The sequence below is a fragment of the Euprymna scolopes genome, chromosome 11 (assembly GCF_053919585.1).
Source record: "Euprymna scolopes isolate OS-2025 chromosome 11, ASM5391958v1, whole genome shotgun sequence".
Taxonomy (NCBI): domain Eukaryota; kingdom Metazoa; phylum Mollusca; class Cephalopoda; order Sepiida; family Sepiolidae; genus Euprymna; species Euprymna scolopes.
The window spans coordinates 60,821,356-60,844,518 of record NC_136492.1 but is presented as its reverse complement, the minus strand read 5'-3'; the positions used below and the strand labels follow the sequence as shown (position 1 = coordinate 60,844,518).

Sequence of the window (23,163 nt, the reverse complement as noted above, 5' to 3'; positions counted from 1 at the left end):
CTGCAAAAAAAAATCTATCATTTCCCCTGACCAAGATATATATGCAACTGGGAACCACTTGTGAATTTAATATTCCTTTGACACTTTGTTCTTTTTTTTTGGGGGGGGGGGCAACCCACCTAAGGTAAATGCTGCTGACATATCTATGCAAAGTTCACGACTTTCATCGTTCAAACACTCTAGACTGCCTGTCTGCACCCAAATTAAGCATTTATTAGTTATTAATTCCCTTCATTCTCATGGCAATTGTTTGGTGGTCAGGAGGTAGCGGCTTAGCAAATGGAGCAAATGGTGGCTTCATGGCTGGGTTTTATTCTTCTAACCGGTAGGAATTATCATCATACACTGATGATTGCGTAAGCATGAAACACTAGTGTTTGTAAGTATGAAAGAATAATTATTTCATTATAATCTAATTTATAAAACTGACTTTGTCTGTTTGTCGGTCTCCATATTTTCAATCTCTATCTCTTCCGAAACTAAGTCACAGAGCGGCGCTAGGGGTCTCAGATAGTTGAATTTTTTTATGGGCTGTTCTTTTATGGTTCTTTAGCCAGTTAAAATAGTTTTTAAGGGGTCAAAAAGGGGTCAAAATTGAAAAAAAAATCGTTATACATTTTGTACATTCATCTTAGTTTATTTTTAATTTTAATCAGTTCATATGTGTGTCACGTTGGTACAGTGGTAACGTCACCAGCTTTGAATGCTACAGTTTTGCTTTTGGTTTCGATTCTAGCTCATGGCACCCAAATACTTTTCTTTTTTTACTTTTGAAATTACAACTCTATAATAATATACACGAAATTTGGACAAATTAAATTATCGTACTTAAGCGTATTTTACGACAGGGCAAAGCCAGGCGCCCCTCGGCTAGTTTAAATAGCTCACCCACCCACTCACAAACCGCCGAAATAATACAGAAAAGTAAAAGTATCTGTCCCTTCAACATAAGCATACAAGAGTTTTACATAACAGTTCGCAAAATGTTTTCCCTGGCCAGAATTAAAAATGAAGTAAACCATAAAGTTTTTCATTAAAATCTCGGCAGATAAAGTGTATGCATGATGTCAGCAAAATATCGTCCTGGTGGTGGACGAATTAAGATAATGCCAAGATATGCACCACCCTTGAAAAAAATCTTTTATTCAAATTTTGAATATTTTGTAACTTTATAATCATGTTATGTTATTTTAATGATCACAATTTGCTTTTTTTTTCTTTTTTTTTCATTGTTTATTGTTGTTTATCCCTCCTGTTTTTTTTTTTTTTTTTTTTTTTTTTTTTTTCTGGTGTCTCTTATCGTCTGATGTCATTCATGTTTCTCTTTATCATTACAGGGAGGACCAAACAATGCACCCCATTATTACAATCCATATAGCTCGCATTTTCCAACGCCACACCCTCAGTATCCGCCTCATCACCATGGTCATCATGGGGCTGCATCGCACATGCACCCAGGCGTCACGGGCCACCCACACATGCATGGGACACCACCACCACACACATGTAACAGCCTTGCACCTCCTGTACATGCAGCAGGTTAGTATGAAGTTTTCTCATATTTTTGTAAAATTATTTTTCTTTTACTACTTTAAAACTGGTAACTGATCCTGGGACATGGATAATACCGTAGAATTGTGGGTAATATCTTCATTTTCAAACTCCTCTCTCTCTCTGTTTGCCTTTCCCTCGAATTTTTCTTTCTTTCTCTCTTTCTCTTTGCCTCACCCTCAAATTTTTCTCTTTATTTTAATCTTGAATTTCTCTGTTTGGTTCTACCTTGAATTTGTCTTACTCTTGGCCTCGAATTTCTCTCTCTCTCTCTTTACCTCATATTTCTCCATTTCTCTCTTTGCCTCGACTGAATTTCTTTCTTAGCCCTACTCTGAATTTCTCTTTCTTTGCTCCTACTCTGAATTTCTCTCTTCTTTTTATTTTTTTACCTCTACCTCCAACTTTCTTTCTCTCTCTGTCCCTCGCTAACAATCCCACAAACTTCATTTTTTCTCTACATTATTACACTTTTCTTGTAGTCTTTAATTTGAGAGAGAAGTTGAAGAGAAAGGTAATGTTCAAACCTCTCCTCTCCTCCCTCTAAACTGGATGACAGTTTAACCTAATTTCAGTGTTACCTTTGGAACAACTTCTAGTTACAATGAAAAAACATAAAAGCATACCTTCCATAATAATTTGGTCTCCAGTGAATCCGATAGAATAAATGCCAAAGTTTTATTTAATTTTTTTAAGCAAATCAGTATTATACTCAATCCTATCATGTAGTTTCTACTTTTAGCCAGACACACAGGTTCCGTGAATTATCACTTTGCTTTATATAACAGACTAGCGGGGGTACTCGGCGTTGCGCAGGTGTGTCGAGAGGGTGTAGTAAGGAACCCCGAAACAAGAGGTGTTAAAAAAAAAAGAAGTGATATTAGCAGGGGTTGGGAAATAAGAACAACAGTAGGCAGTTTGGTGTTAAAAGAAACAAAATGTGGTTGTAGGTATGCAGGTGCGAACCTATAATGCAAAGGAGAAAAATGAAGGTTAAAAAAAAAAAATGTAACCTCTTAGCCGCTACGTCCATAGCGAAACCGGAAGTCGCAAGCGTTGGAAGTAATATAGAATCTGTAATATAGAATCCGACGGAGACGATGACTTGCGAAAATCTCAATGAAAAAAGCGGTCCCTCCTTGTAGAAAACTTCCCAGTTGAGGGTGAAGGAATTAATGTTTTTGGCTAATTTTTGAGCTTCAAAATGATACCGATCTCGTGAAAATCCGTCGCCTCTGTTGAAAGTTTTAGGCAAACCTACATACATACATTTAAACAGACAGGTGAGATCTATTTGTATAATAGATTACATGTATGATCTACTGATCATCTGTTAGAATTAATCATAGTTACAATTGTCATTAATTTTAGTAATATTTTAATTTATTTACATCTAATCTATGCAAGATTGAACTAGTATGAGGCATGTCACACATGTGAACATAAGACCCTTCCGAGAAAGGTAATTTAGTCTTACCTACATGAAAAATAAATTAAGTTTTATGCATCCATCCAAATGGTTCATACAGTTTAAGAGGTAAGAAATACAACTGACACTTGAATAAAATTATGACACCACTTCACATGAGCAGTGTGTTTTCTTTGACAAGTTATGCATTGAATTACTTTGTCTTTATTTATTGCCATATTCGCTTATAGTTTTTTGTTTTTTTTTGTTGCATGCTGATATATCATGGATGGCTTTTAGAAACTAGTAAATCTCGGGTTTGTATTACTATACACATAGATTCGAAAAAGTTGTTAAAAAACAAATATATAGCAAAGGCAAAATAAGTAATTTTTTGTGTTTTTATTTAATGTAACCTGTTTAATAAGCTTGAAAAACTTAGTGCTTACCGATGTATTGGAAAATTTAAAATGGCGCCGGACTCTCTGCTAAACACGGTAAGTTTGGAAAAATGAGTTAAAAAAAAAAAATACTGTTAAAAACTCGCTCAATATATGTTACAGTGGCATAGGCTGACATATTTGGTGGGTTTTTAACAGTATTTTGTATAGTTTTTTTTATTTTTAACTCATTTTCCCAAACTTACCGTGTTCAAAAGTCAAGCGCCATTTTAAATTTTCCAATACATCGGTAAACACTGTATGTTTTTCAAGCTGAATAAACATGTTACATTAAATGAAAACACTAAAAAATTATCCAGTTAGGTAGAAAAGTAACTTATCTTGCCTTTGATAACATTTATTTGTTATATATTTGTTTTTTGACAACTTTTTCGAATATATTTGTGTAGTAATACAAACCCTAAATCTCTGACTAAGTCTTTATTTTTCCCTCTATTGCTTAAATCTCTATCGCTTCTTCCTATATTTTCTTTAGTCCACCCCTGCCAACTGATCCTGCTATCCCAACTGTTTCACGTCCAATCTAAGCACTATCATCGGTCTTTGTTCAATGTGACCAGACCAACAAAGTTTCCTCTTCTACAGGCATCTTCCCTAAACTGTCCAAATTTAATCTTCTGGCCAGGTTTCATTTTCTGTATCTGATCATACTATACACAATTATCTGATGCTCTTCTCTTGCTCGATAACAGTAACACTCTGTTGGTTAGTCATAACAGAAGTTTCTGAGTTTATTCCATCGATTTCTAACTCTTGAAATCGCAACGCCACCAACCTGTGTTTCAATGGTATCACCAAAGTTAGGAAAACTTCTGCACAAGATTAATATCCTTGTTATTCAAACATAATTTATCCACATCTGAGTTCTTATCATCTCCATTGTCTTGTATTTCTTTTACAGAAACTGTTTATCATCTCTCAACCTATTTGTAATTACACTGCATTTTTTTTCTGTACCTGATGCTTACAAGCATCACAAAATTGAATTGCTCCCAACTATTTTTGTTCCCACAAATTGAGTAGCACTTTCTGGACTATTTCTGAAAACTTTACATCACTTTGATCTTGGTAACATTTACTCTCAGACCTTTACTTTCCATAACCTCCCAAATTCTTAAATTAAAAAGTGGATTTTTCATTGCTTCTCGGATAAGCACTAAAGGATCTCTTCCAAAGAATGGATACAAAATCCTCTAAACAATGTTTTTTAAGATGTAGATGAAATACAATGGGTTCAGTGCAGAATCCCCGATGTTCTCCAATATTAGCATTAAAGCTGTCACTAAATGTTAAATTATAACACACTTGTAAACGTTCCTGTACATGTCTTGAACAAAACTTCACTCACTCACCACTAATTTATGCAAAACCCACATCATCTCTTGGCATTCTTTCAAAAGCTTTCTTCAAATCGACAAGAGCAGCATACAAATTCTTCTTACGAAGACACCTTTGTATTTTTCTCCGGATAAATATAGCACCAGGTATAAAATCAACCTGTATTTCATCTGTTTATTTGACTTTTCCTGCTCAATTATTCTCTCAAACGCTTTCAGGACCCGATTCATTTAAGCCTCTATAATTATCTCTGTCCTCCTTTATCCTTGTAACGATTCTATTAAGCTGTCAGTCTATAAGAACCCCTTTTTATGATCTGATTTGTCAAGTCTGTGATCATCACTTCATAATTTCTACAAAACCTGAGGGTCCTGCAATCATAACCTTCTTCATATTGATCAGATTCTATACCATTTTTTTCTCCGTTTATTACTTCTACGACTTAACTCTCTTGGTCTCATGAAAACTCTGTAATCAATAATTTCTCATAAAAGCATTTTCAAACACCCCTATTGTCATGGTTAATTTTTAGCTAACACCCCATTGCAATTTCAAATGCATTTCTCTCCAACAATATCCATATTTGTTTTTACTATCTGTTCAGCTATCCTGACTATTTCAGTCTTCCGGTCATCTTTATTGTAGTATATCTAGAAATTTAAATCGCTCAGCCTCCACTGATTTTGTAGATTGCTCTTCTTTGCCCCCAATGTAAATATACATATACTTATTCAATATCAATAAAGCTTTATTCCACTAAATTCATCATTTCAACCTTGGTATTATTAACTTCCTCTTTCCACTATCATGTCACTGTATAGCTTGGAAGTCCTTTCATCCATCTACCAACAATTCTGACCCGTCAGCAGTGTAACCTCCGACTGCTTTCACTGTACTTTCACCCTTCCGGAAGTGGATCTGGTAACCGAATACTCAGTTATTTGATCACTGTACTCATGTTTCACGTATTGTTCAGTCAACCTCTCCATTTTTATCTTGGGGATAAACTTTCTCTTTCATATGAACTTTCTTATTTTTCAACTTGATGTCACAAATGGTTTGTTTATTCTATCATAATTTTTTCACTAGTTATTTATTTTTTATACCACCCAAGAGCTTACTCTCTTTTTAGTCGCCAACAAATAATCAACTCAAGTCTTTGCTATTTAAGATTTATATGTAACAAGATGGTTTTTCCCTTTTTTCTCTGTAATATAGAATCGCCACTTATCAAGGTCCGAAGGCCACTCAAGGATAAGGATTAAGGAGTATCGGGTGAGACAACACCATAATGATCGATAATAGTGGAAATTAAGTAGAAGTCAGGTAGAAATTAATTTAAGAGGACAGCTCTACAAGAACTTGTTTACGTTGGACTTGAAATTATATTGTAGTCAGCTTCAAAGCAGTTCCATGGTATTGTGTTCCACACATGAGCATTCTGGGGAAAAAATTTTGCTCATGAAATTTTCGTTTAGTTTTAAGCACAAATAGAGAGTAAGGTAAATTGCTGATAGTGGTTATAGCTAGGCGAGTGTTTACCATTTTTATATGAGGGGACCATAGAGTGAAGTTCAAACACCTGCCATGAAAATAACAATGGAGCAAAGATATGCTTGCAATGTCTCTTCCATGAGAAACAGGGGGGAGAAAAAGAGACATCACCTACCAGATTTCACTTTTGTACCCTATCCAGGCAGGAAACAGGGTTCTGAGTACCTCCTCCCTAAATGTGGCAACAGTATTCCATCTTACGATGTATTTGACTTATCCCAGTGTTTTCAACAAACTTGTTCGAAATTCCACTGGATGAGGGATGGGTCAATTGTTTAAGGTGGATTATATAAAAGCACTTGCTAAAGACAACTTTGAGATAATATTATTCAGCAAGCTTGTATAATTTGCACTTTTCTAGTTGTCCATCTTCCCATTGTTGTGATGTTCTCTCTGCCAAAACATTCGTTTGTTGATCACCACAGAAACTACAACTAAAAAATAGAGGGATTTCTGTTTAACATTAGACATTTTCTTTTTATTCATCTACACCCGCTGTGTTCTATGTCCATGCATATTAACAGGCTAACCTTTATAAAGGATGTGGCTATTCACTACAATCATTTATTAAGCTATATTTTACACATATAACACTGGGATGCATGGAGAGCCGTTGAGAAAACTTTAGCCTCAAAAACTCTTGTGTATTAGAAAATTATCGAATTGCAATTTCAAGACAATTTTTTGCAAAATCTGCTAGAGATTCAGTACCAGTTATGAATAATGCAAATCTGTTATATAAAGTCAAGTTGTAATTTTTTATGTTTACGTGTTAACCCTGACCTGGTTATGGTATTAAAAAAAAAAAAAAAAAAAAAAAAAAACTGTTTCTGAATTTGAGATAAGAACTGATAATTTGAAATATTTGGATTATTCAGACTATTATCTTGAGTGCTATTTTCTCAACATTTTGGCCGATGTAACCTTTTACCTTCTTTGGGCATATTTCATCGAACTTGGTGAGTCTTTCTGTCGCATTTGGAAACTAAAAATATAATTGCGAGTTACTTAAAACTTTTACTCAATCGTGACATATGAGAGCATGTTACCCTCCTCTCCATGGATTAAATAAGGGATTCCATTTGAAATTCTTTGCAAATTTCCGAGTTCCTCAGAAAAATTCCCAAAGTTCGACAAAATACACCTGAAAACGGCCGAAGGTTACGTTGACTAAAATTTTGAGAATAGCACTCAAGATGAGAACGGTAGTATGAATAATGCAAATTTTTCTATTTTTTTTTTTTTTATGGAAGTTGTTCCAGACAAGACATGGAGCCACGATGTAAAGAACTAAAAAAAAAAAAATACTACTTCAAGGTCAAAAACTAGCCAACGATAAGTATTAGACACATTATGACCCGGAAAACAGAAATACTTTCCCCTTTGTCAAAAACATCGCTCACAGAATGTGAGGATGAAAAAGTGAGTCACGAGGCTGCCTAAAGTAAATAATACGAACTGTAATATTCATTTCTTTGTGGGGTAAAAAGGTTATTTTTCATTCTTACGGGTAGTTCTAACAATAACAAAAAAATAACAATGAAATAAAATTAAACAGATAATTTTTTTTCTGTCATATTGAACCAGTTGTCAGATAAGTCACTCTGAGAAGATGGTACCTATTTACTATGCCTCCCCACGGGACAGAGTTAGACACCAGGGTCGTTTTTTAACGTGGAGAAAAGGTACAAAAATCAAAAATTGTCTCAGTCGTGAAGGACTGCTCCTCCATCGAAAGAGAACAAGAAATGGAAGTGCAGCATCTGATACTACACTTTGATCTTGACCAAAAGGCTGAGAAGATGGTAGAGATAAAAATGTTTTTAAATCATTTTATTTATTTTTAATTTTTTTTTTTTTTTTTTTTTACATTCTTCTATTCATCGCTTATTCTCCGGGAGCTACGCTGGGTAACCCAACAATCTTAACTGAGATACTATTTTAAATCACGAGCTTCTTCTGTGCTAATCCTAACACAGATATACAATACTGTAGATTATGAAATAGGAGTCGATGAACAAACCTGATTAACAGAAATAAAATGTCTATATATTCTTTTGTTATAAATTTTGCTTGCAGATAAAAACGATTTTCTTTTCCTTTTGTCTTCATTAGTTTTTATCATGCATGACAAATACTGAATTTAAACAAAGATTAAAAAAAAATGTTTAGATTTTTTTTTTTTTTTTGCATAATCTCTACACACTCTTTCTTTCGTTCTTTTTCTTTCTTTTTCTCTCTTTCGTTCTTTTTTCTCTTTCTTTTTCTTTCGTTCTTTTTCTCTTTCGTTCTTTTTCTCTTTCGTTCTTTTTCTCTTTCGTTCTTTTTCTCTTTCGTTCTTTTTCTCTTTCGCTCTTTTTCTCTTTCGCTCTTTTTCTCTTTCGCTCTTTTTCTCTTTCGCTCTTTTTCTCTTTCGCTCTTTTTCTCTTTCGTTCTTTTTCTCTTTCGTTCTTTTTCTCTTTCGTTCTTTTTCTCTTTCGTTCTTTTTCTCTTTCGTTCTTTTTCTCTTTCGTTCTTTTTCTCTTTCGTTCTTTTTCTCTTTCTTTCTTTTTCTCTTTCTTTCTTTTTCTCTTTCTTTCTTTTTCTCTTTCTTTCTTTTTCTCTTTCTTTCTTTTTCGTTCTTTCTTTCTTTTTCGTTCTTTCTTTCTTTTTCGTTCTTTCTTTTTCGTTCTTTCTTTCTCTTTCGTTCGTTCTCTCTCTTTCGTTCGTTCTCTCTCTTTCGTTCGTTCTCTCTCTTTCGTTCGTTCTCTCTCTTTCGTTCGTTCTCTCTCTTTCGTTCGTTCTCTCTCTTTCGTTCGTTCTCTATCTTTCGTTCGTTCTCTATCTTTCGTGCGTTCTCTATCTTTCGTGCGTTCTCTATCTTTCGTGCGTTCTCTATCTTTCGTGCGTTCTCTATCTTTCGTGCGTTCTCTATCTTTCGTGCGTTCTCTATCTTTCGTGCGTTCTCTATCTTTCGTGCGTTCTCTATCTTTCGTGCGTTCTCTATCTTTCGTGCGTTCTCTATCTTTCGTGCGTTCTCTATCTTTCGTGCGTTCTCTATCTTTCGTGCGTTCTCTATCTTTCGTGCGTTCTCTATCTTTCGTGCGTTCTCTATCTTTCGTGCGTTCTCTATCTTTCGTGCGTTCTCTATCTTTCGTGCGTTCTCTATCTTTCGTGCGTTCTCTATCTTTCGTGCGTTCTCTATCTTTCGTGCGTTCTCTATCTTTCGTGCGTTCTCTATCTTTCGTGCGTTCTCTATCTTTCGTGCGTTCTCTATCTTTCGTGCGTTCTCTATCTTTCGTGCGTTCTCTATCTTTCGTGCGTTCTCTATCTTTCGTGCGTTCTCTATCTTTCGTGCGTTCTCTATCTTTCGTGCGTTCTCTATCTTTCGTGCGTTCTCTCTCTCTTTCGTGCGTTCTCTTCCTATCTGGCTTTCTCGCTCTATCTTCCATTCTTCTGGCTCTATCTTCCATTCTTCTTTCTTTCCCTCTCTCGCTCTCTTTCTCACCCTCTTCTTTGGATATATGTTTTATTTGCACTTAAAAAATTAAATTTATCTATTTAGCAATTTGACATTAATTTTCAACTAAAATTATTTGAAAAGTGCACTTAAATATGCATAACATAAAATACATCCAATGTAGTTTTTAAACTGAGAGTAAAATTATATTATCACACATACTAGCTGTATTTAGAGTATTGAGTACAGTTGGATTCAGAATCTACAATTGTCTAAGTAGCTTATTGCATTATTGCATGCACCGGTTATGTCTGGGAAGTTGAGCACTATTTTATATAGCATATACCATTTACCGAGTGTCCTACTGTATTAATGATTTGTTGCTTCAGAGTTTGTTTCTGATTATTGACCGGGGCCACAAATAACAAAGCAGTATTAAAAAAAGGTATGCTTCACATATTTCTTTAAAAACTTATTTCTTTATCTCTCATTATGCTGGAATTCCTTTGTTTTAAAATCGAGTTTATGTACCACTTTCAAGCAAAATATGATGAATAAAACAAACAATTTCATAAGTGAGCAGTGAAAAAAAATAAGTCAGGAGACCTCCAGAGTGCTAGTGGAATCACTATTAAATCAACTTTCTAACCCCACCCCAGACAAGAAATTAATTTTTATGTGAGCACAAAAAATAGCATTCAGTAGGCCTCCAGAGCGCAACTGAAAGCACAAAATAGAAGTATATAGGCCTCCACAACACTACTAAAAGCAAGTTTTTATTCCCTATAAGAGAAATTATTTTTTAGGTGATCAGTGAAAATAATCACATTCAGGAGGCATCCAGAGCACTACTAAAAGCACTACTAAATTTATTAAGTGCTCCCCTTAAGAGAAACTTTTAAGTGAGCAGTGAAAAAAAAAAAATCGGGTTTTCAGAGCTCTACTGAAAACACTAAATAAAAGTAAGGAGGCTTCAATAGCACTAATAAAACAAAATTTTCACCCCCACTTTAGAAGAGAAATTATTTTTTCAAGTGAGCAATGAAAAAGAAATAAAACTCAAAAAGCCTCTAGAACGCAACTAGAAAGCACTAAATAAAAGTAAGGTTTCTAGAGCACTACTACAACAATAAAGTTTTTACAACTCTCTCCCACTCACAGCAAAGAAATTATTCTTTTAAGTGATCATTGGAAAAAAAAACTAGGTAGAATTCCAGAGCTCTACTGAAAGCACTAATTAAAACTAGAGAGGCCTCCTGTGCACTACTTAAAATTATTTTTAAGAACATTATTTTTTATGTAAAAGTAAAACTACTCTTTAAAACTATTCTTTTGTAATTTTTTTGTTGTACAAACTTTTCTTTCCATTCCATTTATGAGTAAGATTTTTGTTTTGTTCATATAGATAGAATTCTGTAGAAGTACCTTATTTCTTATTCAAAAATAAAACTAATGATTTTATGTGAATTTTGTTGTACAGCCTTCTTTCTGTCATAAGTAAGATTTTTTTTGTATGTGTAGAATTCTGTGCAACTCCTTTATTTTCTAATTTAAGATTAGCTTATCTTGCCTTTGGCAACAGTAATGTGGTGTATACTACTTTTCTTTGTAAGAAAAGACAATTTAAAATAAGTTAAAACCCAAAAACCTTATCCACATAAGTAGAAAAGTAACTTATCTTGCCTTCAATACATAATTACAAAAGGTTTTCGCCTAAAATGTTGTTTTTTTTTTTCTTTTAATTATTACTTCCAAAAATTACAGATAATGATCCAGTATAAAAATAATTACAATGAAGGAGGCCATCAGAGTACTACTAAAATCAAGTTTCTAGCTGCCTACATATCTGTTTTATTAGATATTAAAAGATGTCCTCACATAACGTGAAAAACAAACGTAAAAAAAACACTGAGTTTTAGTATAATATAGATTTTTCACTCTCTTGGTATATATGTCTCTCTCTCTCTCTCTCTCTCTCTCTCTCTCTCTCCTCCTCCTACTACCATTATGAAACCATCTCATTGCACGTAATGTCTTAAAAATAGATCTTAAATTTTCAAAATTTTAAATAATTATTTTCAAATGCAGATTTTTTAAATTCTCTAAAAAAGTAAAGTGTTTAGAATGAAATAAGGAACAAATTTTATATAGGTTTCATTAAAAAAATATTCAGTACATAGCGAGAAAAATCAAGATAGAAAATTAAAACATTAAAAAAAACAAGAGAGATTTAAGAGACGGACAATCATGCCCTCACAAAGTGAAAGCACCTATTAGACAGAAGTAGCAGAAAACATTTTGTGTCCTGGCGCTTTCCTGCGAGGACAATATGTGAAACACATGTCTATTGATAATTGATTATGGCTTTTCATTTCAAGAATCGTATCCTTTGTCTCTTCAGAAGGCTTTACAAAACCTGACTTTTATAATTGTGAATGAGGAAATATGTTAACCAAGAAAATGTTTCGCTTGTTGTCTATGTATAATTTTAGATCTCATAGGAATATCGGGTCTTTTCCAGCACGTTCACTCCCCTATCCATTATTATAAATATTTGGGACATTCCATGCATTCTTAACCCTAACCTCCATAAGTATTTTGCATGTCAGTTTAAAGTGTGGAAACTTTGACTTGCTTTAACTTGCACTAATAGGAGATGATTGATTAGCGAGTTCCACTTCTCCCCTTGTTTTCATAACATGTTGTCACTTTTAACGCTGATCAATCTTTTCATGGGTGATGAAAAGAAAACCTCTTAGGTTAGACTGTGTCTAAATCCCCCTTCCTCTACCAACCCTTTCCCTCCTCCCCTCTTTCTCCACTTTCCATCTCCTTTCCATTTCCCAACTCCTCTCTCTCCATTTTTCACACTCTCACCTAAACAATGGACACAGTGAATTGATCAAAGTCAGCTAGTCATATTGGTGATGCTTAAATTAGTATAAAAATATAGAAGCAGGTTAAGTGGTACATGTTAAAATCTCTCTCTCTCACACATATATGGGTTGTTCTAAAAATAAGACCTCTTTTTAACTAAAAAATTGAAGAGCTACGAAAACGGTAGTGGTACCATTAAAACGAGCAACCTTTTGTGCTTCAGAATGTGTTTTTAGACATAGTCACAACCATTCTCAATGCAGTTTTGCCAGGAATTCAATGACGCATCTCTGCTTCTGACGTACATTCATGATAGGGGCTGCTTTCTTATTCTCACACCATCAATATCTACAATAAAGAGATTGAAACTTTCAGGTCATGAATGCATAAGTTCAGTCATCATAACAATGCAATTTGCAATCCCTTCTAATCCATTCGAACAGAATAAAAAAAAATAGACCTTTCGGAGCCCCCCCCCCCCCCGTGTGTGTGTGTGGTGATTGTATTTTTGTGTTTTTTTAGATGTTAGTTTAAAGAAACTAGTGTTTATAAAATAATGCTAATAATTGGTAGAGCTGTATTATAGTATAATTTTTCATTTATACAAACCTTGTTGGCTTTAACAGCTGAAAAATATATGCATTATACAGTAGCGTCCAAAAGTTAAGAAACGATCGATCATTTTTTTTTTGTTTCTTGTATGACTTCTAACTTTATCTATGAAAAAGAAAAAAAAATTTTTGGTGAATTTTCCAATGTTTAATAATGGTAGTTAAAGAAAAAAAAAAATTTTAATTTTTGATTTTAATACATATTAGTTTTTTTTTACATATAAATAGATTTAATTAAATTACAGGCGTCCAAAAGTTAAGGAACGAGGGAAATTCATTATGAAAAAATAAAGAATCCTTTCAGTATTTAGTGAAAAGCCCCTTGTTTTCAATCACTATGGCATCTTTTGCTGCAAGGCAAAACCAATCGTTCACATGTTATAGGTGAAATATTATTCCAGGATGTTTTTAATCATTCCCATAAATCATCAAGATTTTTTTTTTTTGGGGTGGGGGGGTTCTGTGATCTTATCACCAATAATTTTCCAAGCATTTTCAATTGGATTCAGGTCTGGGCTCTGAGCTGGCCAATCCATAACGCAAATATTGAATCTATTTAGCTCTTCTAAAACTATTTTTGCTTTATGGCACGGTGCGTTGTCTTGCATAAAGATATCAGAATTAGAAAGATTAGGTACCACATGTTCTCTAATCAATTCTCTGTACATTCGGGCATTAACTTTTCCATGAATTCTCACAGGGGGGCCAGTTGCTTTTGAAGATATCATGCCTCATACCATTATACTGCCGCCTCCAAATTTTACTGTACTTTTAACGCACTTAGGGGACAGTCTTTCTCCATTTTTTCTTCTGACATGTGGTCTTTTGTCTGATCCGAAAAGATTAAATTTAGATTCATCAGTAAAATGAACCTTTTCCCATTTTTTTTTCTTCCCAAAACAAATGTTTTTCGGCGAATAACAATCTGGCCTTTTTATTCTTAATAGAAATTAAAGGCTTTGAGCATGGACTTCTTGAAAATAATCCAACTTCGTTTAATCTTTGTGAGATCGTTTGTCGGGAAATCTTGTGTCCAGTTTCGGATGTAAAATCCCCGGGATGTCGAAGCCGTAGTTTTAAAGCGATCAGAACGAGATGATCGAGTGATTTTTCTATCCTCCCTTTTAGTTGTTATTCGGGGTCGGCCCGATTTTTTTCTTTTCAGTCAATGGTAAACCTTTTTTTTCTATTTTCAATAATCCGAAAAACAACGCTTTTAGACTTTTCAATATTTTAGCAATCTCCGCTATGGACTTTTTTTCATCATAATGGTCACAAATAAGCTGTTTTTCTTGTACATATAGCCTTTTTCGAATATTCGGAGTCGACATTTTGTTGTTGTTAATAAAATTGTTAACGTTTGTATTAATTTTCTGCGTTCCTAAACTTTTGGACGCCTGTAGTTTAATTAAATTTATTTATGTGTAAAAAAAAAAACTAATATGTATTAAAATTAAAAAACATGTTTTTCTTCAACTACCATTATTAAACATTTGAAAATTCACCAAATATTTTTTTTTCTTTTTCATAAAGTTAGAAGCCATTAAAAAAAAAAAAAAAATGATCGATCGTTCCTTAACTTTTGGACGCTACTGTATACGGTCATTAATTTTTGTATAAATAAATAAATAAATAAATAAATAAATATATATATATATATATATAAATATATATATGACAATACTATGGTAGTGATACTCGACTACCAGTGAAGCTTATAAGGTTTCGAATCGCCATTAAAAGCACCTGTCAATTTCTAGACACACTGAAAAGCCGTGGTACAGCAAAGCAACACTGTCTGTGGATGAAACGATGCATACATATATATATTGGTGTTAGGATTTTACCGCTATCACAAGGAATACGGAAGAGAGGAATGTTTCTGTATTAAGTGTAGGATGTTTCTGTGGATGGCCTATATAAATTGCGTTTTAGAATCAAACACCACTTTGTCAAATATATTGCTTTATGGATCAAAATTGAAAAAAAAAAATGTATATTAATTTTGCTCAAGAATGATATTCTCTTGTACTTTTGCTGTTAAATTATTTTTCATATTTGTTGCTCTTATCGTGAACTTTAGGATTCAAATAAGTTTGAAACAGTACCTCATACACACGTGTATATCAAAATGACATATATATATTATATGCATTATTTATTCAGTCATTGTATTCTTATCAGAAATTTATACAGATCTTTTTTTTTTTTTTCTTTTGTAGAGGGATAATATTACTTGTCTTCTGCAATCCAGTTCACAAATGAAAGAAAACATTTAATGTGTCTTTTGTTTTAAACAATAGCTCATCCTCCAAGTTATGGTTATGGTCTTGGCGGGAGTAGGTTGGGTCTACGGTCTTGCCGGGCGTAAGGGGTCGGGTCTACGGTCTATATAATTTGCTAATTTGATTTTGCAAACAAAATGTCTGCAAATAATTGTAATTTAATTACATTCCAGAAGTTCAACTTGAATCGTTGGTAACAGAAACTGACAGTTTCCTATGATGTCACATCCTGTACATCTTTAGGTTTTTAAACGCGTAGAGATGTTTTTTTACTGGAAAAAAACTTTTCATTGCTCCCCTCCTTCCTCCCACACACTATTTTTCTCTTATAATTTAAAAACACCCATTTTATTTTAATAAAGTAGTTTAATTTATGATGAATATGGTAGTTATATTATAAAATCGACTCTAATTTTCCAATTAAACAATTCCAACAATAAAATTGTTGGCAAAATAAAATAAAATTAAATACTGGGCATTAATCTGTATTTAAAAGCACTAATAGCGCAGTTTTCACCAGTAAAGGTTCCTCAGGCTAGAGATAAAAGAAAATTGGAAACAAAACATCTAATCTGCTTAAAGATTTTAAAAGGATGAGTTATTTTCAAAAAGAGGAATTCGCATTTTAACTCTGTTGTTACTACTCCCACCTACACCTTTACTGCTCAGTTTTCAGTTGCCATAGATACAGCATGTTTATTTATCAACTTTACCTACCAGGCGTTGCCCGGGAGTCTTATTAATCTTATTTTAATAGGGTTTTGTTGAATAGTTTGGGGATAACTGGAGCAACATCACCAGTTCATTTTTTTTCTAGTACAGCCGGGATGAGATCAGGTCCACATGCTTGGAGGTGTCTAGGTTTTTTATTATATCATATACTTGAGAAGGGGTGATTTTAAGATCGTATAGTGTATTTCTGTCTGCAAAGGAAAATTAAGGAGGGAGTGGTTTGCTGGGTCGAACGTAGAGTTTGAGGCAAACTGACAGGCAAGTATATTATATTTCTCGGTTGCTGTGCAAACAACGACGTAATTGTTGGAATGGGGAGAATTTTTGATTGCTCATTTTTCCCCGATTACCCTAAAAACACATGAAATTTGCAGATATTTTCTCGGGCATGTGGAAGACGATTTATAAATTTTAGTTTTACTGGTAATTTAAAACCAATAAATATTTATTATTTTAACATTAATACCATCAGTGGAAGATTTTGCTTTTAACAAAATGAAATAAAAAAGATGATTAAAAGAATCGTTTCTGGCATTGGAAAATAGGCACAAACATTTCCGATTCTGATACCCCCCCCCCCCCCAAAAAAAAAAGTTCCAATTTTTCCGGTTCCAGATTCCAATTAATCGTCCCAACACTATTAATAATTTAAAATCCAGAAACAACTGTCCATTCAGCAATTTAAATGATTAAACATTAATTTAAAATTTGAAAGATAATAATTAGTATGTAATGTATATACTAATGTCCAGTATATCATTAACCTACTAGGTTTTGGGCATCTAGTAGCTAATAAAAGTGGGATAATTTTTAATAAATTGTCTTCTATGATCTTTCAGCTAACATTTATCAGATGTGTAAAGTTTTTATCGATCACCTTTTTATTTATTTTGGTGGCAGTTTACGTTTTCTGTTGGCAACCTTTATCTTGTAACATGAAATTTGTTTATTTACAGAAATTTTTACATACATTCTAAGGAGTTCATTGAATATATAATGTTGTTATATTTATATAATGTCATATTTAATTAATGACAATCAATCCTGTAAAAAAAAATTTTCGTTCAAATATTTGTACAAGTTTCCATGTTCACCTAGAACAGGGGTCTTCAAACTATGGTCCACGGGCCACATCCGGCCCGCTAAAGTCTTTAATCTGGTTCACAGAGCTATTATGGAAGATTTAAAAATATTCAAGAAAAAGATTTTAAATATTAATGCGTGAAAATACAGCCGTGTTTTTCTTTTTTTGGGGGGGGGGTTGTTGTTGAGAAAATGATTTTTTTTTAAAAATTGATTTTTGGAAAACCAGTTTCACTAAAGAACAAATGAGCAAAACGGTATAAAACACGTCCATGTCATTTTTTTTTTTTTTTTAATTTCGTCTTGTGTAGTTCTAAAAAGTCAGCAATTTGCAAACTTTGGAGACTCCTGATCTAAAAAAATTCACAAGTTCAAAAAGATGGCCGTTTACATCGGCCGAAATATTGTAAATATAATAACTAGTGATGGCACGATTCCAATATTTTTCCCGATTCTGATTCTTAATAAATCTCTAAATATTTAACTATAGTTATTTGCCCCGATTTCTGTAAAAAAAAAAACACGTGTTAAATATGCAGATGTTTTTCTAAATGCAAAATTACACCTATGGAGGATGATCTATAGATTTTAGCTTTACTGGTATTTTAAAATCAATAAATATTTATTTTATCATTATTACCAGGAATGGAAGATTTTGCTTTCAACAAAATCAAATACAAAAAGATAACTAAAAGAATCGTTTTGGCATTTGGAAAATAGGTACCAATATTTTCGCTACCGATTCCGATATTCCCAAACTTGTTGATTTTTTCCGATTCCCAATTCTGATTCTGATTAATCGTCCCAACACTAATAAGGAAGATGAGAATAGTAGTCTGAATATATAAATGATGCATTCAGTTCCGGGTAACATCAGGTGTCCCGACTAGTTTGCATGTAAATTTATTGTAACGTTTATTTGTAACTGTAAATGTTTCTTTGTTCTCTTTTAGGACCAAGTCCACCAATCAACTCTGTGGAAGAAAGGAACCGTCAACGGTCTTGGTATGGTAAATCCAAGTCTCGAAAACCCGAAGACGGATATTATTACAGAACGCCTCCGCGTCGGAATAAAAGTAACAAAACAACAAATAGCGCAGGTAAAGGATATTTTACGTTACAATTACTCGCTTTATTTTATCTTGCTTTTGATTGTTGTTTTTTAAAAAAAAAAAAAAAAAATGGTTGGTTATTAAATAATTGGTGCAAGGCTTCTTTGATTCCTTCACTTTGTCTCATTACTCCCATCCTCAAAACTAGGGCCATATTATTTTATGTATAGTTCTATGTTGTGGCACTTAAAATCTTTATGCATTTTGATAACAAACAAGCGCAGATGCGATAATGATGATCCAGCACCTCTTCAAATTTCCCCCCAAAATCAAAAGAGGTAACTTGATAATTTATTCTGCAGCCAACAGATAGCCCTGTGTGTAGCATACAATAAATCTGTTTACACTGAACCTGCTGGTGATAGTCTCCCTTTTTATTTTGAGATTATTCATATTTTGCTTAAATTAAACGCTAGTTATGGTTTCATAATATAATTGGATTGAAACACCAGTTCCCGTTAGATCACCAAACTTTAGCAACATGGAACATGTCTGTACCAGATGGGTGACCATTTGGGAATACTAGGCACTGTATGTCATCTTTCTATGACTGGGGTATACCCGCAGCTGTGGACCACTTGTGAATTTCATATTCTCCATAAACTTCCTCCTTTGGCTGGCTTAGGGCTAACACCACACTAGTACCAGTTCGGTTTTTTTTTTTATGGCTTCAGACAAATTCAAGTGGCAGCCAGGGTGTTGAACATAAACATTAGTCTTTGAATAAAATTTGACTCCATACATTTAATGCTTGTTTAAGTTTCTAGTAATCTTTGATGGTTTAGAAATATGGTAGGTATATGATTAGGGGTGTGTGTGTGTGTGCGTAAATTAATATTAAAATGAAATCAAATGTCTGGAGATGAGGTTAGCAGATTGATAGACTTCTGACAAAAATGTTGGCACCAGGCTTCAAAAATCGGATTTAATTAAAAAGAACTCCAAACACCATCACTGCAACAAGTAATCCATAGAAAAAAGAATTAATATATATAAAGTAATAAATAAAATTGATAAAGATAAAAATTGTAATCTTGATACAAAAAACAAACTATCAATATGCTAAAAGCTCTACATGGATAAGTGGAGCAATAAATACTTTGGTTTATCTCTAAATGTTGGACAACTGATTGTTTTTTTTTATTTGTATTCTAGTTTTTAAACTTTTATCCTTGTATTTTTTCACTGTACATTAAATGTATTTTTATTTTTTCATATATTTTTCATATATTTCCTTATCGATCTTATTTCATATATGTTCCCATATGCCATATCCTTTTTCTATTTCTTTTATCACTATTTTCCTTGCTTCCATGTACATATAGTGTATCTTTATTTAATTTCTAAGCTAATGTCCTTATGCCAGCTTCCCCCCCCTTTTTTCCCCTACTTCTGATGAAAAGCATTTAGCTTCGAAATGCCATGACCCAAGGAGGTTTTCTTGCTTTACCTTCTTATGATGATTTTTATAAAGTTTCATTTAATTTTGAATTCTCATTCTTTATTTGTTATACTTATTTGGCTGATGAAGGAGAATGGTTCTTAAAAAAATAACACGAATACATGCTTCTAAATGTTAAATCAAATGTACAACAGAGACTAATAACCGTCGTTGTGAGATTTTTTTTATTTTATTTTGTTTTCAAATCGACTGATTTTGAAGACGTTATGTACGTGTGTGTGTGTGTGTGTGTGTATATATATATATATATATATATATATATATATATATATATATATAACATAATATAAAGCTGAATGTGTGTGTGTGTGTCTGGTCACTAATAGGCTCCTATATGGTTGACTATTTAAAAAAACTGATTACATATAATGATAGATGTATCGAGACACAGGAATGGGTATGTTTGATCTGGCAGACCGGTGGTTCATTAAAATTGTGGGGTCTGTGTTTGCGCCTGGTCCATAAAGTATGGAAATAAAAAATTTAAAAATTTAAAAAAAAACAAAAAACCTTTACAAGTGTTTTTGATATAGATGTACATAAGAATACTTTGATAAGTATGTTTTAACTTAAATAGGGATGGTATAATAAAATTGCGTGGTCTGCGTTCGCGCCTGGCTTCCATAGAATGGAAATAGGCACAAACTTTAATAAAGACTTTTCATATCTATCTGTGTAAGTATACTTTGATAATTATGTTTCAGTTTGAAGAAATATGGTATAATAAAATTATGGGGTGATCGTTCGCGCCTGACCTCCATATAATGGAAATGTTACAAAGTTTAACAAGGTTTTTTAATATAGATCCACAGAATATTGTGATGAGTGTCTCAGTGTGAACAGGTATGGTATAATAAATTATGGGGTTTATCTATTTTATTTTTACTTTCACCATATTTTGCTTTGGTTTTGATACCCCCAAATTCAACCCAAATTTACAACCCTTCCTTTTCATAACCTATCATACTTTCATAAATCAGACTCCATTTTCTGTAGGCTGTTTTCGAACCCAGTCAACTGCGGATACTTTTGCTAGTGTTTGTGTGTGTATATATATATATATATATATATATATATAGAGAGAGAGAGAGAGACAATGCTCTATCGATTATTGTATTAAACCCAATATATAGTAGTGAGATCAAAACTAAGAAAATACATATGACTTGGGTGCCATCAGCTAGAATCGAAACATACAACTATCCACCCTCATTCCTTATCTTCTGGGACACGGCTATATATATATATATATATATATATATATATATATGAGAGAGAGAGAGAGAAGGGAAGGGCGAGGGATGGATAATTGTGAAATTATCAATCAAGTTTTCATAGGAGGGAACACAACAAAATCATATATGTACGATCGTTTCAGAAACGATCCTTTTATAAAAGGATATCGTTTCCAAAACGATCGTACATATAAATAATTTGCTTGATTGATAATTAATTGACAAGAGAATATTCTTTTCATTGATTTGACTCGCGAGTATACGTTAAAATCTTATGTTTTAGTTAATGGTGTAATTCTCTGTTTATTAAATGTGTCGGATATATGTTCGAGAGTGAAAACAATGAAAAGCATATTCTCTTGTCACAGCCTTGATAATTTCACACTTCTTAATCCTTCGCCGTTTTCTATATATAGCTTTAGGTAATTACATCTGTAGAGCTTATCATAACTGCAATACACAAAGCACAGCACCTTCAAATATATTTTGCTGAGACTTTGCTCATTTAGACCCAGTTTTTAATATATATAAATGGTTGTATCAGTTGGTTTCCTAGAGGTAAATCTAATGAAACTTGCATGATTATTAAAGAGTGCTCAATGCAGGAAGGAGCTGGGAAATAGTGTATTTATTATACAAACATTATTGTTTTTTTTTTGGTTTTTTTAAACCTCTCTCCAAAACCCCTACTGCTCGCATTCACGAAGTATACACCTCACTTTCTTCCAGAACGTAAACCACATCCAGACATCTTATAAAATTAATATAATTTTGACTCCTGTTTCAATATTGATTCTTTTTTAGTCTGAAGCGTTATCCTTGAATTGGGATTCCACTGAAACATGTATGCACATGTGTAACCAATAATAAAAATAATGTTTGTATAATATATATATATATAATATATATATGATTCAAGCTAACACAGCCGAGTGGCCCACACATTTTTATAATTATATATATATATATATATATATATATATATATATATATATATATCAGGCCACCTGGCATTGCCCGATAATAAAATATGCTTAAATATGATATTTTGATTAATGCAGAATTCGTATTTATGATATTGGACCCAATATATAGTAATGATTTTAAAAGTTTAAGAATAAAAAGTGACTCGTACGCCACCAAGAATCGAAACCAAAGTGTTTAGCTTACGGTTTACTTTTTCCTTTGACGTTAATGCCAGAGCTATGAAGACATGTTTGCTGTAAGACTAAAAATGAAAACATGAACCAATAGTGATTACGTTACGCATGCATATTTGTAATGCCGTCGTTTGACCTTCGCTTAGAAAATTCCATTTTTAATTTTCACACTTTTTACAGATTTTCCCCGGCTAAAACCTAAATGTAAAGATCTGCATGGGTCCGAATACCCTATATATTAAGTTTCATGTCTGTAGATCAGAAACTAACAGGAGCTTGGTAGGCAACATTTTTTAAACAAAATATATATGCATACATGGAAAGAGGTTTGTGTTTTCTATAACCTTTTTAGGCAAATATCATGCAAGTATAAATCATGTAGAATATTTGCGTGAATATGATTACATGTAATAGTTAACTAAAAATGATCATCTCATGAGAAAATCGAAAAAAACAGGTAATTAATTAAAATGAATGTTTAAAAGAATATGCAAATTAGCTAGATCTTTTGCAGATAAATGCAATTCCATGACCCATATATAACAAAGATGTATTTTCTTCAATAAATAGAAAAAATGCAATTCCATGACCCATATATAACAAAGTTGTATTTTCTTCAATAAATAGAAAAAAGGTTTTTTAATTCACAAAAAAAAAACAAATTTATAGGAGTGTGTATGTATGTATGTATATATACATGTCAGGTCATGTCATATGCTACTGGTACCATGTAACCCAGTACTACCTGCCTCATGGTCGGGTCACCGGCAACTAAACTGGTTCCCCCACCAGACTTGTTTGGTGAGGAGGGCGGCTAGTTACCCTGAAGGATTAAAAACAAGACCTTCCAAAGGG

General features: G+C 33.0%; 1 protein-coding gene across 15 annotated transcripts in view; it reads left to right on the top strand.

Moving 5' to 3' along the window:
* The window catches only part of LOC145287875 (fibronectin type-III domain-containing protein 3a-like), a 791,938-nt gene that overhangs the window by 571,742 nt on the left and 197,033 nt on the right, over positions 1 to 23,163 (top strand). For all 15 annotated transcript variants that reach the window (XM_080135773.1, XM_080135781.1, XM_080135779.1 and 12 more), the window contains 2 exons: positions 1,338 to 1,539; positions 18,293 to 18,439. In XM_080135773.1, the coding sequence (XP_079991899.1) occupies positions 1,338 to 1,539; positions 18,293 to 18,439 (349 nt within the window). The remainder of the gene's footprint in view (positions 1 to 1,337; positions 1,540 to 18,292; positions 18,440 to 23,163) is intronic.